Below are 16,268 nucleotides of genomic sequence, written 5' to 3'. Positions count from 1 at the left end.
AGTTCTATTCTGTTTATAAGGTGGCCTGTCTTTGGCTGGATGGTGAAGGAGATACAGTTCTTCCACTGCTGAGGCACGTGAGTCCCTGTATCTCTGTCTGCCCCCCTTTCTCCAACCTCTTTCGGTCCCTCCCTCCTATGCAAAGGATCTTCCCTGCCGACACTGCTATCAATCCTCAAGCCAGCAGAGGAGCCATCTCTGGCCACCCCCATGTGAGTAGGAGGAGAAATCAGTTCACAGCTGCGAGTTTTCTTCTTTGCCATCATCCTGCCATGGGGGTCTAGACCTGCAGGTGCTGGGGCTGAAGATGAGGAGCAGTGACCAGCCAGTGGTTCCTCTACCTGGTTCTCAGCCCCCTGTTCTCCTCCTATTGTATATTGGTGTTTGCTGCGGTTCCGCTGGATCCAGGACCCCCTAGAGGGGAAAGGCCCTGTGGAATTAGAGAAAGAACTGACAGGAATTTGAAGGGGATTTCAGATCCACCCAGTTTCCTTATGTGAGCAAGAGTCAGGCTAGCTGTAACCCTAATAACACAAGATTTGTAGAAGTGAGGATTGTGTGAGGTAAGTGGGAAAGAACTGCGTGAAAAGTTGCTGCAACCTTGTGTAAGATATGGAATGTAGACTAGAATCTAAATAGAAGTGAGAAAAATAAGATATCAGGATGACCTATGTGTAAACAAAACACAGCTCTTGCTTATTATTGTATGTAACAAAGGTGTAAATGCTTGCTGTAATTGTTTACCTGGGGGAGATCTGTTTTGCTCTCTCCCCCTGCATGCAATTACACTTTATTTTCTCTAGTATCTGACTTGCTGCACCCAACCGGAGAGTGAGAACTCTGTTTTTCTTCGACAGCCCCATGTCCCTTTCCCCACCCCCCTGAGTCAGCCAAACATCCAGATCAGAGCCACATCGTGTCTTCTGCTTGGTTTACAGGGTCAAACACAACCATTTTCCCCTTCTCTGCTTCTCCCACTCGCACTGCCCTCCTTTCCCCTCTCCAGCTGCCATACTGTCTTGTGGCAGTGAGTTCCAGCAGTGAGGAAGGGTGCTGCAGAGTGACCTCTGGCCACAAGGGAGCACTCGTGTAGCAGGCACCGTGTTAGAGACCCACAGGTAAATTCCACTTGTGTCCAGTGGTGTGGGGGGGGGGTTCACAGGGGTTAACCTCCGGTCCCAGGTCCAGTAACTGTGAAGACCTCACTTGCAAGCTCCAGCTAAGTTACAAAACCTTGGCCAAGGTTGGAGGGCCAGCAGATACAAAAGATAACGACTAAAAAAGACCAACCCAGTTTCTCCATCACCGGCAATTTTTAACACAGGGCTGCATGGTATTTCTAACCATTCTTGGGCAGTTCTGAGCTCAGGGTCTGCAGCACCTGGTTGCAAGCGACTCCTGAATCCAACAGCCCTTTCCTCTCTCTGCACACTCATGTCCAACCTCAGGACATCAGCCCGGCCACACTCATGCCAGCCACTGTGACCATGTCTCTGGGGCACGTGCCTCTTTGAGAGCCCCGTCGAAGCTCTAGTCCCTTTGGCCACACGACCCCCTCCAATGGGCAGTGCGTGGCGTTGATATTAGCCCGGTGGGTACTGCTGGACTCCACATTTCAGTTCATCCCTTTCCCCGTGTACCCAACTGGTCCAAGGAGCCCATCTGGGCAGTAGTGCATTATCCAATCGACCAAGGGGACCTGTGCCCAGGGGTGCAGGCCAACTGGGGGCCCCTAGACAAATGGATGTCCCACCCCAGTGGAAATCCCAGAGACCTGGCAGAAGCACTGGATGGGGTGGCGAAAGCCCCAACACCCAGACCCTCACTGCAGGCTTGGGACTGAGGGCTCTTGCTCCCTGCCAAAGCCTCAGGGTTAGTGGTTAGAGTAGGCAAGGGGTGACTCAAGACAGCTGGGTTCTAGCCCCATATGTGGGAGGGGAATGGGGTCTAGTGGGTTAGAGAAGCTGCGGGGCTGGGAACCAGGGCTCCTGGGCTCTATCCCTGGCTCTGGCAGGGGAGAGAGGGCTAGTTTTAAAGCAATGGCTGTGTCTTACGTGGTTTCTTTGGTAAGACAGCGTCCGAATGATCATTTCCATTTATGGTTTGCAGCTTCTCCAGCTCACACAGCAGGTGGAGGCGGAGCGTGTAGAAGACACAGAGTTAAGGGGAGTGACCTCATCACACAGGGCAGCACAGACTCAGACCTTTTCCTGGACAAACACCCACCATCCGAGTCTCTCTCTGCACTGGGTCCCGCACTACGCAGGTGAGTGGAGACGATGGGCAGGGGCCGCTCGTTGGGTCTGAAGGGGAATTTCTTTGTTAATCCTGCCTAGAAGCCACAAACATTTGCTATTAGCAAGGCAAACTAGTGGGACTCCCTGCCACTGCGTATTAGTGGGATTAGCCTGTGGGACTCCCTGCCACTGGGTATTAATGGGGTTAACACAAGGACTCAATAGACAGAGTTAATTGGTTGGATCTGTGATCTGCGTGAATTTTTCTCCTTTGTTTCATGTTCATCAGAGGTGTTCCCCATTTACGAATCTCTAAGCCACAAGACCCCGTGTCCCTCCCACAGCCCAGGAGTTCTGACCTCCCACCCCTGCTCAAGCCCTCCCCAATCCCAGAACTGGGGATAAAACCCAGGGGTCCTGGCTCCCCCACCCCCTTCTCTAACCATTAGACCATTCTGCAGAGTATAGAGGTCACCAGTTAACAAGTCTGGGAGGGGCGCATTCTGTGACAGGCAATAGCCCAGAGGTCCCTCGTGCAGAGCTGCAGCAAGACTGTGGAGTAGAGAAACAGCTCGATGGATTGTGGCTTCCTGTGTTAAAATGAGATGAGAAGAACCCTACACGCTTGCACGAGCAGTAATTCCTGTAGATGAGCACAAGGTGGGTGGAGGTGGGGTGGCTTTTTCTGTCTTGTAGCAGTGAGTTCCACAGGCATCAGCTCCAGCATGCTAGGAGCCAACAGCACCGATTCCCCACCTCTTTTAGCCAGGTAATCCTAGGCTCTGAAGCCAGATCAGAGTCGGTGCCTCCTAGTGGGGAAAGGGCCTGTGTCCCATTCCCTGCCCCGTTGACCCAACTGGCCCTCCAGGTCACAGCCAATGTGATGTTCTCTGCATAGCTGTAATTTGATCTATTAGACAATTGTCCTCTTCCCCACTTGCCACACCTCTGCTATCCTGCTTTCCCTCCTCTGCTGCCTATAGCTTATCTTGTAGCAGTGAATTCCTCTGGTCATGGCCCTTTGCTGAGAATACCCAGCCTGGACGTTGTGGAGGACGAGAGTGTGTCCAGAGAGGGTCCCTTCTGTTTTTCCTTCCTACTCTTCCACTTTCCCTTTTCCTCTCCTCCGTTGTACCTTCAACCCCTCTTCTGTCTCTCCCCAGGGAACCATGGACTGAGGCAACATGACCTTCTTGCCCGTAACCTGGACAAACTCCACCCAGCCCCCAGCATCTATGAAGAGCACTAACCTGGCCATTGCTGTGTTGCTCTTTGCCACCTTCCTAGTGGGTGTGGTGGGGAATGGGCTGTACCTGTGGGTGCTGGGGCTGAAGATGAGGAGGACGGTGACCACCCTCTGGTTCCTCCATTTGGTGTCCTGTTCTCTCCTCTTTACCCTGATACTCCCTTTCTTCACTGTCCATGTTCTCCTTGGTTTCCACTGGGTCTTCGGAACAGCCATGTGCAAGGTCCTCAGTTCCTGCACCCACTTGGGATTGTTCTCCTCTGTCTTCCTCCTTGCCCTCATCAGCCTGGACCGCTACACTCTGACCTGCTGCCCCATCTGGTCCCGGCGTCACCGCACCATGTCCTGGGTCAGGAAGCTGGTCGTGGGTGTGTGGCTGGCCTCCTTCACCCTTAGTGCTCCCTACCTGTTTTTCCAGGAGACCTGGGAGGTGGAGGGACACAGGGTCATTTGCACAATATATTACATCCTCTCCAGTGACCAGGACAGAGCTGAGGTGCAGGCCTGGAGGATACACGCATATGTTGTGCTGTTCGTGGTCCGGTTCCTGCTGGGCTTCTTGGTGCCCTTCTGCATCATCGCGGTATGCTACAGCCGGATGGGGCTGGAGATGAAGGAGAAGGGGCTGGCACGAAGCAGCAAGCCCTTCAAAGTCATGGTGGCTGCGGTGGTGTCATTCTTCTTTGGCTGGCTGCCCTACCACCTCTACCAGAGCTTGACGCTCATCAGAGATGTGCCACAGTCATTGACTGATGCCTTCCTGCTCGTGAGCATCATCACGTTCTGCTTCAACGTCTGCTTCACTCCAGTCCTCTACCTCTTTGTGGGGCAGACATTCCATCAGGTGCTCAGGACGTCCCTCTTTGCTCAGGTCAAAGCGGCTTTTCATGAGGATCTCGGTAGTGATGTGTCTGGACCCGATTCTAGAGGGAGAACAGGCGAGAAACTAACTGCATGGAAGTAGAGTTAAAACTTGAACTCCTGCAAAATCTAGAAACCTGTTACCTAGAACCAATCTGTTTTAAAGTATCTCAATATGTCCTTACTGAATAGTTTCTTTGGGTCTAGATTCACAGCTGGCTCTAGATTCTCGTGTGTTCTATGTCTCTTGGCATATTATAATTAAGGCTCCAAGTCTGTCACAGAGGTCATGGATTCTGTGACTTTTTGTGACCTCCATGACTTCTGCAGCTACTGGTGCTGGTTCTGGGGCTGCCTGTGCCGGGCATCCCCAGGGCCGGCAGTAGCAGTTTGGGAGGGTTGCTCAGGACTAGGGGAAGAAGTAGAGTGTCGGGGGGGAGGTACTTCCTTTGGGATGGGGCCTTCCTGGCTCCCACTGGCATGGCCCTGCTGCTCCTAGTCAGAGGAGAGGCCAGGGGGCTATGGGCACTGCCTGCACCTGCAGACTCCACCCCTGGAACTCCCACTGGCTGTGGTTCCTGGCCAATGGGAGCTATGCAGCTGTGATTGTGGTGGGAGCAGCGTGCGGAGCCCCCTAACCCCTCCTCCACCCAGGAGCTGCAGAGACATGTGGAGCCAGGTCGGGAGCCCTTGCTAGCCCTGACTCTCCCCCAGCACCTGTCAGGGGTCCCGGGCCATGTGCTGCAGCTCACCCCACCACCAGCAGGATGCGGGCCACTTCACCCAGCATCTGCAGCACCACCAGAATGCCCCCCCCCAAGAGCACCTGTGGCCCCCTGCCCAAGCTTTAGTTAGGGGTATATAGTAAAAGTCATGGACGGGTCATAGGCCATGAATATTTGTTTACTGTCTGTGACCTGTCCATGACTTTTACTAAAAATACCCATGACTAAAACATAGCCTTAATTACAACCCCCTAGGGTCCAGAGGGTTCTAGATTCCTGTTTGGTTTTAGAACTCTATAGCTGTCATGGGTATAAATAGTGTAAAACTCCATATGATCCCATGAGTTTCATACTAGGCTAACTCTGGAATGGTGTAGTTTTAGATGTCAATGCTATTCAACTGAATAAAAGTCCATGCATTCTAAATCTATTGCTGTTGGTAGATCCTCATGGATTCCAAGTTTATTAAAGCCTGGTAGGGTCCCTTCGGCTCTAGATTCCTGGGTAGTTCCAGAATTTTGCACTTGGGGTATGGATTTTATTCCCAGTGGTATTTCACAGGTTCTAGAATCTGAGCATTCTAGAACCTCCTGGGTTTGACCACTCTCAAACTTTACAAACCAGTCTTCTCTGGAACCTTGTTCACCTGAAGTGCCTGGTGTTAAAACCAGTTTCATGGTGGAGTAATCACCCCTTCCCAAATGGAGTAAGCAAAAATCACTAGTTACTTTGGGGCATGGAGAAAATGGGTCAGATTGTGATCTGACGTAAACCAGCATAGCTCAGTTGAGCTTATTTCAGGACTCCTGAGTTCTATCCCCAGCTCTGGGAGGTGAGTGGGGTCTGGTAGGTTAAAGCATCCTAAATTAGGAATGGCTCATCTGATAGAATTGTGTTCAGCACCACAGAGTCGCCTAGGTTAATGCCACTTGTGTTTGGTGGCAGGGAGTCCCACAGGTTAACTTCACTCATATCCAGTGGCAGGGAGCTCCACAGGTTAACCCTAAGGATATCAGATTTCGGTGGCTTCTTATATTCAGAGATTCTAAGGTCAGAATTGACCATTGTGACCATATAAGAAGACTGACTTCCGTATAACACAGGCCAGAGAAATTCCCCAAACTAATTTCTACAGCAGATCTTTCAGAAAAACTCCTAACCTTGACTATAAATAGCCAGTGATGGCGAATCTATCGCAAACCTCAGTCAATGGCCCCAATGATAAATTCCCCTCACTGTTAAAGATAAGCACCTTATTTCCTTCCTGAATTTGTCTAACCTCAGCCTCAAGTTACTGGGTCATGTTAGACCTTCCTCAGCTAGATTGAGCCCATGGTCAAATATTTGCACTGCATGGAAATACTGACAGATGGGTATCAGGTCCCTGCTTAACTTTCTCTTTATTAAGCTACAGAGGTGGACTCCTAGAGTCTGTCTAAGACTGTCCACACTGGGGGCAGGGTATAGAACTCCACATCTCAGTCCAAAGGGAATTAACACACTCCCCTTCTGGGAGCCAATTTATTAGGTCTGTGGCAGAGTGGAGGAGGCCCTGAGGGCCCGCCACATCCTGACCCAGAAAAGGGCAGTGGAGAGGGTCCTCCAAGCTGCCTAGAGTGGCTGTTTGGGACACAGCCAATCAGAGAGGTTGCAGGGAGCAGCCAATCCAGGTCCAGCAGGCCCATATAAAAGGTACTGGGTGCAGCTCTTTGCTGGAGTTGGAGGAGTGTGGATGTTCTGGCTGAGCTAAAGGCTCTGGGATAGAGCAGTGCTTGCAGAGACCCGGGGGAGCAAGAAAGGGCTCTGGGGTGGTTTCTGGGACTCAACCAGGACATGACCCTGAGGTGTGGGTGAAGAATGTGCTGCGGCTCTGCGGAAGTGGCCCAGTGAATTGTAGCAGTGACACAGTTTATTTAAAGAGACAAGGCTGGTGGCTGATATCTATGAGGTCCCTAGGCTGAGATCTGGAGTAGTGAGTGGGCCTGGATCCCACTGGGCAACTGCCCTGGACTTTTGATGCACCCCAGAAGGTGGAACTGAACTTCTAGTGGTGCAGCAGGAGAGCTGGGGCAAGAAAGGCCAAGAAAGGGTGAAGACATCACCTCCAGGGAGGGAGCCGTGGGGCAATTGCTCCATACCAGAGCAGGGACAACTTGAGAGAGCCCAGAAGGGGCTGGGAGCCAGTTTGAACCAGGGGGCTGTGATGGAGTGAGGTGGGAATCCAGGGACAGAGCTGCAGATCGACATGCCAGAGGGCACCGAGACAGGCTCTGGTTGGACTCGTACCTTGGACAAAGTTTGGTTTGTATTTCACATACAGACTGTGTGTGACTTGTCCTCAGCAACTGAACCCTCTGGACTCACTTCACAGCTGTGAGTTTTCTTCTTTGCCATTATCCTGCCATGAGGGGCTGGACTTGCAGGTGCTGGGCCTGAAGATGAGGAGCACAGTGACCACCCAGTGGTTCCTCTACCTGGTTCTCAGCTCCCTGTTCTCCTCCTATTGCATCCAGAGGGGAAAGACCCCTTGTCCCTTTCCCCACCTCCCTGAGTCAGCCAAGCAGCCAGATCAGAGCCACATCGTGTTCTCTGCTTGGTTCTGTGTTTGACCCTGTAGATTATTTCCCCCTTCTCTGCTCCTCCCACTTGCACTATCCTCCTTTCCCCTCTCCACCTGCCATCCTTTCTTGTAGCAGTGAGTTCCAGCAGTGAGGAAGGGAGCTGCAAAGTGACCTCTGGCCACAAGGAGGCACTTGTGTAACAGGCACCGTGTCACAGAGACCCACAGGTAAATGCTACTCATTTCCAGTGGTGGGGAGGTCCTGTGGCTTAACCTTGATCATGTGAGTTAATGCCACTTTTGTCCAGTGGCAGGGAGGTCCCGTGGGTTAGCCATACTGAGAAACAGATCTTGCAATTTCTCAGATGTTTTTCCTCGTTGAAACAGATATGTCCTGGGACTTTTCCTTTCTGGTGTTGCACACTAGCAAAATGATTGTGTTTGCCACACCCCGGGCATTCGTGCCCACATGCAGGATGGTTCCATTTGGCTATGACAGCATTTATAACAACCCTTCCTTGCCTCTGGCTTCTCTTGTTTTCACGGCTCTTGATGGCAGGCTTTTATGAGCAGCAGGACGCCCTCCAGCCCATGACTGCAGGTCTGGGCGCTTACGAAAGGTGAATTTACTCTGCAACGTACGCACATGGTTTTCTGGCTCACCTGGCTTTTTCGATTGTCTTGCTGTAGTTTCAGCTGCCTGCCAAATGGCCCCCATGATATTTGAAGGGTTCAATTAGTCTCTGTCATTGCTGAGTCTCACACCATGCCACACACGGTCCTTAATGCAGGAGTCCCACACGTCTCCACAGTCACAAGATCATGCTGTCCGTTGTAGACAAATGTTGGACTGATTTATACTTTCCCCGTCTGGCTGATTTCCAGTGTAAAATTCCTGCCTTTCAGCTGTGAACGCTTCTCCCCCCTGCACAGCACCACCACTCACTCCTTAAGACTTGTGTATTTTTCTCTGTCGCATTATCAAATTGAAACCTGTTCAATTTCCTCTCCTGCCTGCCACCTGGGGAAACCAAGCTGTTTGCAGCCGTTCATGTCTTTGTCTGCACACTGCCCCGCTCAAATCACAGCTGCTTCTTCTCCGGTTCTCTGATGAGGTTCAACAAGGACAAGTACATAGACCTGCACTTAGGACGGAAGAATCCCAGCACTGCTACAAACTGGGGACCGACAGGCTAAGCAGCAGTTCTGCAGAAAAGAACCTGGGGATTACAGTGAATGAGAAGCTGGATATGGGTCCTCAGCTCTGGGAAGCCCCAATGCCTGGACCCCCAACTGCAGCCCTGGGACTGGAGGGTTCTTGCTCCCTGCCCAGGCCTCAGGGTTAGTGGATAGAACAGGAGAGGGGTGATTCAGGACATCTGGATTCTAGCGCTGGCTCTGGCGGGGGAATGGGGTCTAATTTTAAAGCAATGACTGTTTCTTATAGGGTGACCAGATGAGAATTCTAAAATTTCGGGACCACCCCAGGGTGAGCGCCTTTTCAATTGTTACAGTCACCCATCTGAGTCTTCGGCGGCACCTCGGCGGAGGGTCCTTTAGTCGCTGACGGTCTTTGGTGGCATTTCAGTGGCGGGTAATATACCTTGCCGTGAAAGAAGGAAGTACCCGCCGCTGAAGTGCCACCGAAGACCCGGATGTGCCGGGTGAGTGTAACAATTGAAAAGGCACTCCCCCTTGCCAGTCACCACTGCCTAAGCAACAAGGTGTGTGTGTGGCGGGGTGGGGGGAAGGCTCCCAAAACAAAATATTGGGACAAATGGCATCATGACTGTACTTCGGTCAGGACGTGGGACAAACTGCTTGATATCGGGACAGTCCTGATTTTATTGGGACATCTGGTCACCGTAGTTTCTTAGGTGGTTTCCCTGCTAAGATAGTGTCCAAATGATCATTTCCATTTATGGTTTGCAGCTTCTCCAGCTCACAGAGCAGGTGGAGGTGGAGCGTGTAGAAGACACAGAGTTAAGGGGAGACACCTCAACACACAGGGCAGCACAGACTCACGGACGCTTTGCTGGGCAAACACCCACCATCCAAGTCTCTCTCTGTGCTGGGTCCTGCACTACACAGGTGAGTGGAGATGATGGAGAGGGACCCCTCGTCTGGTCTGAAGGGTAATTTCTTTGCTAATCCTACCTAGGAGCCGCAGACATTTGCTATTACCATGCCAAACAGAGGGACTACCTGCCACTGGGTATTAATGGGGTTAATAGGAGGACTCAATAGACAGTTAGTAGGCTAGATCTGGGACCTGGGTGAATTTTTTTTTCCTCCCTTGTTTCAGGTTAATCAGATGAGGTGTTCCCCGTTTACGAATCTCTAAGCCACAGGACCTCATGTCCCTCCCACAGCCCAGGAGTCCTACCTTCCAGCCCCTGCATCTCTAACCCACTAGACCTATCTCACCTGTCACAGTCAGGAATAGAACCCAGGAGTCCTGGATTCCAGTCTCCCCGCTGTAACCATTAGGCCAGTCTGCAGAGCACAGAGGACAACATGCTAGCAAAGCCGGGGGCGGGGAGGTGTGCAGTCCCTGACAGAGACAACAGCCCATAGGTCCCTGGTGCAGAGCTGCAGCATGGCTGAGGGTCAGAGAAGCAGGCTAGTGGATTGAGGCTTCCTGTGTTACAGTGAGGTGAGAAGGACCCTGCACGTTCTCAAGTCAGGGTGTAGCAGCATTTCCTATGACAGGCAGATGAGTACAAGAGATGAGGTGGGGGAGGGATTTTTTTTCCAACTTGTGACAGAGTTCCCCTGGCCCCCAGCTTCTGCATACTAGGAGTCAACACCCCCGATCCTCACCTCCCTGAACCAGCTAGTCCCAGGCCCTGAAGCCAGATCAGGGCCAGAGCCTCCTAGTGGGGAAGTCTCATGTGCCATTCCATGACCCCCTGAGTGATCAGGCCCTCCAGGTCACAGCCATGTGGTGGTCTCTGCATAGATTTGTATTTGATTTACTAAACTTTCCACTTCCTGACTTCTCCCAATCTCCTATCCCTCTTGTCCTTCCCGAGTGCCCATAGCTCTAGCTTGTAGCAGTGAGTTCCACTGGCCATTGCCCACCTGCTGAGAATACCCAGGTTGGACATTGTGGAGGACCAGAGGGGGCCCAGAGAGGTCATCTCAGTGGCACATTCCTAATGACACCTTCAGTCTGGTACAATTCCTCACATTTAGCACCTAAAAAGAATGGCCCATGTGGGAATCTCCCTCACATCCTATTTTCAAACTGCTCTCAAAACCAGCTGCAGACTCAAGCTGGCTTGCAAACTGGCACGCTGCCATTGGGGCTGTGCTGGAGTCTGCTGGGGAAATGGGTGGCCGTTAGATTGGGAAGTTCATGAGATGCAGCCCCCTGAATGTAAGGTGCTGATAATATCCAAATTGAATGGAAACCCCTGTGTGTAAGGCAACTGCCTTGAAAACCAGCACTCTGCAATGGAGGCTGGGTGGGGTTTGTGTGGGAAATTTGGGATCGTTGGGTCAACGAGCTCCCAGGATTCAGCCCCTCTCCTGAAAATATGAGCTGATTTCTCATTTTCAGAGTGTGAGGATGTTGTTGGTGCAGAGCCAGGGAAAAATCGAAGGCCTGGACCTTCATAAAATGCGGAGCATGGACAGCCCCTGAACTCAACTACTGAAGGTGGGGAGGAACTGGTACAGAAATATTTCAAAAGTTGTTCCACCACTAAAGTGTTTTTACTTTGGCTCACGGGCACTTCACACCTCTGTAGGCTGTAGCTTGTGCAGGAAGTCTGCAGTGAGAAACACAGGCGCTGAGCTTTGTGCTAGCACGGGGTGGACCCTGGGGACCGTTCTTAGTCTTTGCACCTAAAGATGAGGAATCTGATGTTTTCCGCCTCCACCTTAGCACATCCAACCTGCAGTTTGTGAGATGTCCCAGCTGGCTGGACGTTACCAGGGCCTTTTAGCTAGAACAGGAGGATGAGCTTTTCACAGGAATCTGTTCACAATTCGATGCACCAGCAAAATGTAGGAATCGTTGGTTTTTGTTCTTCACCTACCCTAACCACTGAACCCCACTTCCCTGCCAGAGCCAGGGATAGACCCCTAGGAGTCCTGATGCCTAGCATCCCCTGCTCCAACCACTAGACCCCACTCCCCTCCCAGAGCTGGGGATAGAACCCAGGAGTAAAGGCTCCCAAACCACACTGCTCTAACACACCAGACCCCAGCCAGAGGCAGGAGAATTACTCAAAAGTTATGAAGTGAAGTCAATAGACATACACCGATTTTCACCAGCTGACAATCTCGCCTGTTCACTCCATTGCCTAGTGATTTTCAGGCTTAGTCTCCCAAAAATTTTGGCAATTTTTTGTGCTTCTAGGTTTTGGGATGTTTCCCAGATGAACACCCTTAAAGAGACCTGATTGTCCATAACAAGGGTGCTTGACACTTTCTGAACATCAGACCACTCAAGCTGGAGGCACCCAAAACCTTGAAGCTCCAAGCATGACCAGCCACTTTGGGAAACTCAGATCCTCAGCCCTTGGCCCTTTGCACAAGTGTCTTGTGCCATAAACCTCCAAGGAACGCTCCTTCCAGAGCTGGGACCTGCCCTAGATACACAGTATGAAGGGCTATCCCCATTAGGATGCCACCAGAAGTGCTGAGATACCACTGAGCCTGCCTGTTATGCCAACCTGAACACGCTTTATACCTGTCTTGCTGAGCCAAGATATTAAGCTTCCTCCAGCACACACAGAGGCAGGGCCACACCAAACTGCAGAACAAAACAGACACTGAGATCAGTTCAGGGAAGGCTCAACTTAAGGGACTTGCCCCAGCACTCAGGTGTCCACCTCCCTTGGAGCGCAAACCCAAACGTATATTATGAAATCCACCTTTTCCCTCAATGCGGTGCAAGGTATGCACAGCCTCCTCCCCCTGTCTCCCTTCCCTTTTGTTATGAAACTTGCACACAGGGTTACATTAAAAATAAGATATAAGTTTATTAACTACAAAAGGTGAATTTTAAGTGATCATAAGAGACAACGGACAGAAGAAAGCAGATTACTGAGCAAATAAAGCAGAGTACGCAAGCTAAGCTCAATATATTTAAGAAACACATTACAACATGTAATTGCTTATCCTACATGTTGTTTTAGGCTGGTTGCAAAGTTTCTGTGGTTCACAGTTCCAGGTATATTTCTTTTCAGACTGGACCCCTGTCTCAGTCTGGACGCCTCCCCCCACCCTCCCGCACACCTTCTCTACAGGTGACGTTAGCAGTCTTTCTTCTTGGGCAGACAGGCCATGGAGAGGAGGAGTCTCATTTCCCTTCCTCCCCACCCTTAAATAAGATTTACACAAGGCAGGAGTCCTTTCTTTCCCAAACTTGACCCCCCCTTCCCTTCTGGTGGAAAGTTACAAGAAGTCCCAGGTAATGTTTACTATTAGATGACAAGACCACCTGGCTAGTGGTGTCACAGTTACTTCCCTGGACACCTCCCAGAAGGGAGAGAGATTAGTATCTTCATGGTTTTGTGGTTCCTTCCTCTGGCTCATCAAATCTGAGGGCCTGTCATCTGGTGGGTGTCTTCCCAATACACACCTAGTTGTAATGGTTACATAGTCCATATTCCTTACTTTAGGTACAGAAATGATACATGCATACGAATTGGATAATCACATTCAGTAAATTATAACCTTTCCAATCATATCTTACAAGACCCATCTTGCATAAAGTACATCTCAGTTATTTCATACCCATATCGTAAGAATATTTCCATAAGGAATACGGTGTGCAATGTCACACACTGTTCTGTTTCCATTCCCTTCACCATTAGGGTGGAGAATCTTCTCAGTGTCTGCAATGCCTGCAAGAGCAAAAAAATGAGTCCCTGCACAAGAGAGCTCCCTGTCTAGGGAGGCAGGATAGATAGAGACCAGGACTGAGTCCCAGGAGGCCTTGGTGCTATTCCTGACTCTGCCACTGGCTCTCTGGGTGACCTTGGCCAAGTCACTTCCACACAGTGCCTCAGTTTCCCCATTTGTAATAACTGCTACTGACCTCCTTGGTAAAATACTTTGAGATCTACTGAGGAGAAGCACCAGAGAAGAGCTAGATAATGCTATTATAACAGATTCTTCTATAATACACTACGACAAATGGATTTTAAATCATTTGGAAATCTAGATTCCCTATGAGATTTTTGCATCAAGCACAGAATCTGGAACCTGTTGTTCTATATGGTTTGAAAACACTCTAGGATCCAATGGGAGCACTGGCAATAGTCATGAATCTGGAACTCGACCCTATTGAGTTTGAACATATTGAGAAACTTAAAATGAAGATTCCAGAGCCAGCCAGTGATGCAGAACCCATGAGAATCAGTGAAGTTAGAACACACTGAGAGACCTAAAACAAATGAGATTCTGGAGTCAACTGTTGATCCTGAACCCTTGATCACCCATTGAGTTTCATAACATTGAAAAACCAAGAACAAATTAGGTTCTAGAGCTGGATAATGATCTAGAAACTTTAAAGACATATTGACTTTGAAAAGATTGAGAGACCTAGAACACATGGGATTCTGCAGGTGACAAGGAATCTGGAATCCTAAGGACACTGCTCGGTTTATTAACATTGAGATATCGGGAGCCAAGCACGTTTTTAGTTCAATCAGGGATGAAGGAACAGGTGGAATGGCAAGTTTCCAATGCTCTTACTCTAGGCAATCTCAGACCATATCCAGTTCTGATCCCTCAACTTCTGCCCCTTGTTTCCCACTGATCTCAGGTGCTTCGCTGCCGAGATCATCAACAAAAGCTGCCTTGTCCAGAGTGATGAGGGACATCCTGAGCACCTGCTGGAACCTGTCCCCACAAAGATGTAGGGGATGGGTGTGCAGCAAATGTTTAAACAAGTCAAGAGGGTGTAAAGAAGCAGGAAAGCGTTTGTGACCGACACCGGCACTGCATTCTTGTAGAGCAGCAGGACATGATAGAGGCAATCAGGCACCCAACAGATGAAGAATGACACCACCGCAATCACCATGACTTTGAAAGGCTTCCCACTCCTCACCAATCCCCTCTTCTTCATCGCCAGCCCCGTCCAGCCTTGGCATCCCATACTGGTGCAGACAGGCAGCAGGAAGCCCAGCGGGAACTTCACCCCGAACAGGACCAGATGGAGACGTGTCTTCCAGGCCTGGGTCTCATCTCTGTCCCACTCTTCGGAGGTGTAACTATTGGTGCAGGTGAACCTGCCTCCTCCATCTCCAGGAGATCCCGGAATCCCAGTTAGGAACGCTGAAGGTGAAGGAGACCAGCTATACGACCGCAACCAGCTTCCTGACCGGAGCCACGGTGCGGTGATGCCAGAATCAGATGGGGTAGCAGGGGAGAGTGCACTGGTCCAGGCTGGTGAGGGTGAGGAAGAAGATGGCAGAGAACATGCTCAGGGAGAGGCAGGCATTGAGGAGCTCACACATGGCCGTGCCGAAGAACCAGCAGAAGCCCAGGCAGATGTAGATATAGGTGAACAGAGTTATAAAGCAGGATGTGAGTAGGTAGGTGAGCACCAGATGGAAGGACAAGAGGAAGGTCACCATCATCTTCATCCTCAGCCCCAGAACCCACAGGCAGACCCACAGCCAGCCACCCCCAGCAGGAGGTGCCACGCACGGCTGCCACTTGACTTCCCTTCCCGTCCAGCTGGGGGTTGCTCCCATTGGCTGCTGGGCTGGTGGGCAAGGCGGAGGGGCAGAGGTGGCTGGGAAGGTGAAGGGGCCATGAAACCCTGAGGAGGTGTGAGAAGAACACAAAAGGGATTGGAGAAGAGGGAGAGAGAGAGACAGAAGTGTGGAGCCCTTGTACTGACAATCCCTGCATTTCATTCTCCTCCCTACACAACCCAGCAAGTCCCCCAGCCCGATACAGGGAAAACCAGGAGTCCTGGCTCCCAACACTAATGCCCCCTGATCTATCTGACTGGACCCTATTCCCTCCTGAAGCCAGGGATATAACCCCGGAGTCCTGGCTTCCTCCCCACTCTCCCCATTCCAACTCAGTAGACCCCACACTCCAAACAGAACTGGGGTTAGAACCCAGGAGTCCTGGCTCCCAGTACACTGCTCTAACCACTAGACCCCACTCCTCTCAGATTTCGACCTTGGTCTAGTGTACTATTCCACTGGGGGCTGTTTTCCCAGTAGCACTGGGTTCCCATCAGGGGTTTCAGGGTCCTGGTTCTGAGGATGGGGCCTGTGTAACGAACACTCTGGGGAGGGCTGGGTGTGACTGACATTTTATCTAGAACAGGAAGGATCAGGATGTCACATGAGTTGTCTCATGAAGGGATGTACCCACAACATGTAGATAACACAGGACCCCTCACGGCTATTGACCTGCTCTAACGCCTAGATCCCACCCCCCTCCCAGAGCTGAGGACAGAACCCAGGAGCCCTGGCTCTCAGTGCCCCCTCCCCCCGCTCTAACCCACAAGACCCCCCACTCCTCATCTGGGAGTAGCATTATTTGTGATTCAGCCTTTGCTGTGAGCTAACGGGGCTGGGTTATCTCTGGATGCAGCCCCTGTCAGGAAAGAGCTTATGCAAAATACAGGCCCTTCCTCTTCACGGGGGCACAGCTCA

General features: G+C 51.0%; 1 protein-coding gene and 1 pseudogene across 1 annotated transcript; one reads left to right on the top strand and one right to left on the bottom strand.

The window, feature by feature from the left end:
• The first annotated feature begins 2,209 nt into the window (after positions 1 to 2,209).
• LOC127038247 (probable G-protein coupled receptor 33) lies at positions 2,210 to 4,460 on the top strand. Its single transcript, XM_050930768.1, has 2 exons — positions 2,210 to 2,266; positions 3,401 to 4,460. Exon 2 carries the CDS (start codon positions 3,422 to 3,424, stop codon positions 4,445 to 4,447), a length of 1,026 nt encoding a protein of 341 aa, XP_050786725.1. The 5' UTR covers positions 2,210 to 2,266; positions 3,401 to 3,421; the 3' UTR covers positions 4,448 to 4,460.
• Positions 4,461 to 14,354: 9,894 nt separating this feature from the next.
• On the bottom strand, positions 14,355 to 15,347 carry LOC127038355 (probable G-protein coupled receptor 33; annotated as a pseudogene).
• Positions 15,348 to 16,268: the final 921 nt, after the last annotated feature.

This window comes from Gopherus flavomarginatus, chromosome 20 (genome assembly GCF_025201925.1).
Source record: "Gopherus flavomarginatus isolate rGopFla2 chromosome 20, rGopFla2.mat.asm, whole genome shotgun sequence".
NCBI lineage: Eukaryota > Metazoa > Chordata > Testudines > Testudinidae > Gopherus > Gopherus flavomarginatus.
This window is presented reverse-complemented; position numbering and strand designations above follow the sequence as displayed.

Coding starts and splice junctions, on each gene's coding strand:
- LOC127038247 (XM_050930768.1), top strand. CDS start 3,422: ATGACCTTCTTGCCCGTAACCTGGACAAACTCCACCCAGCCCCCAGCA.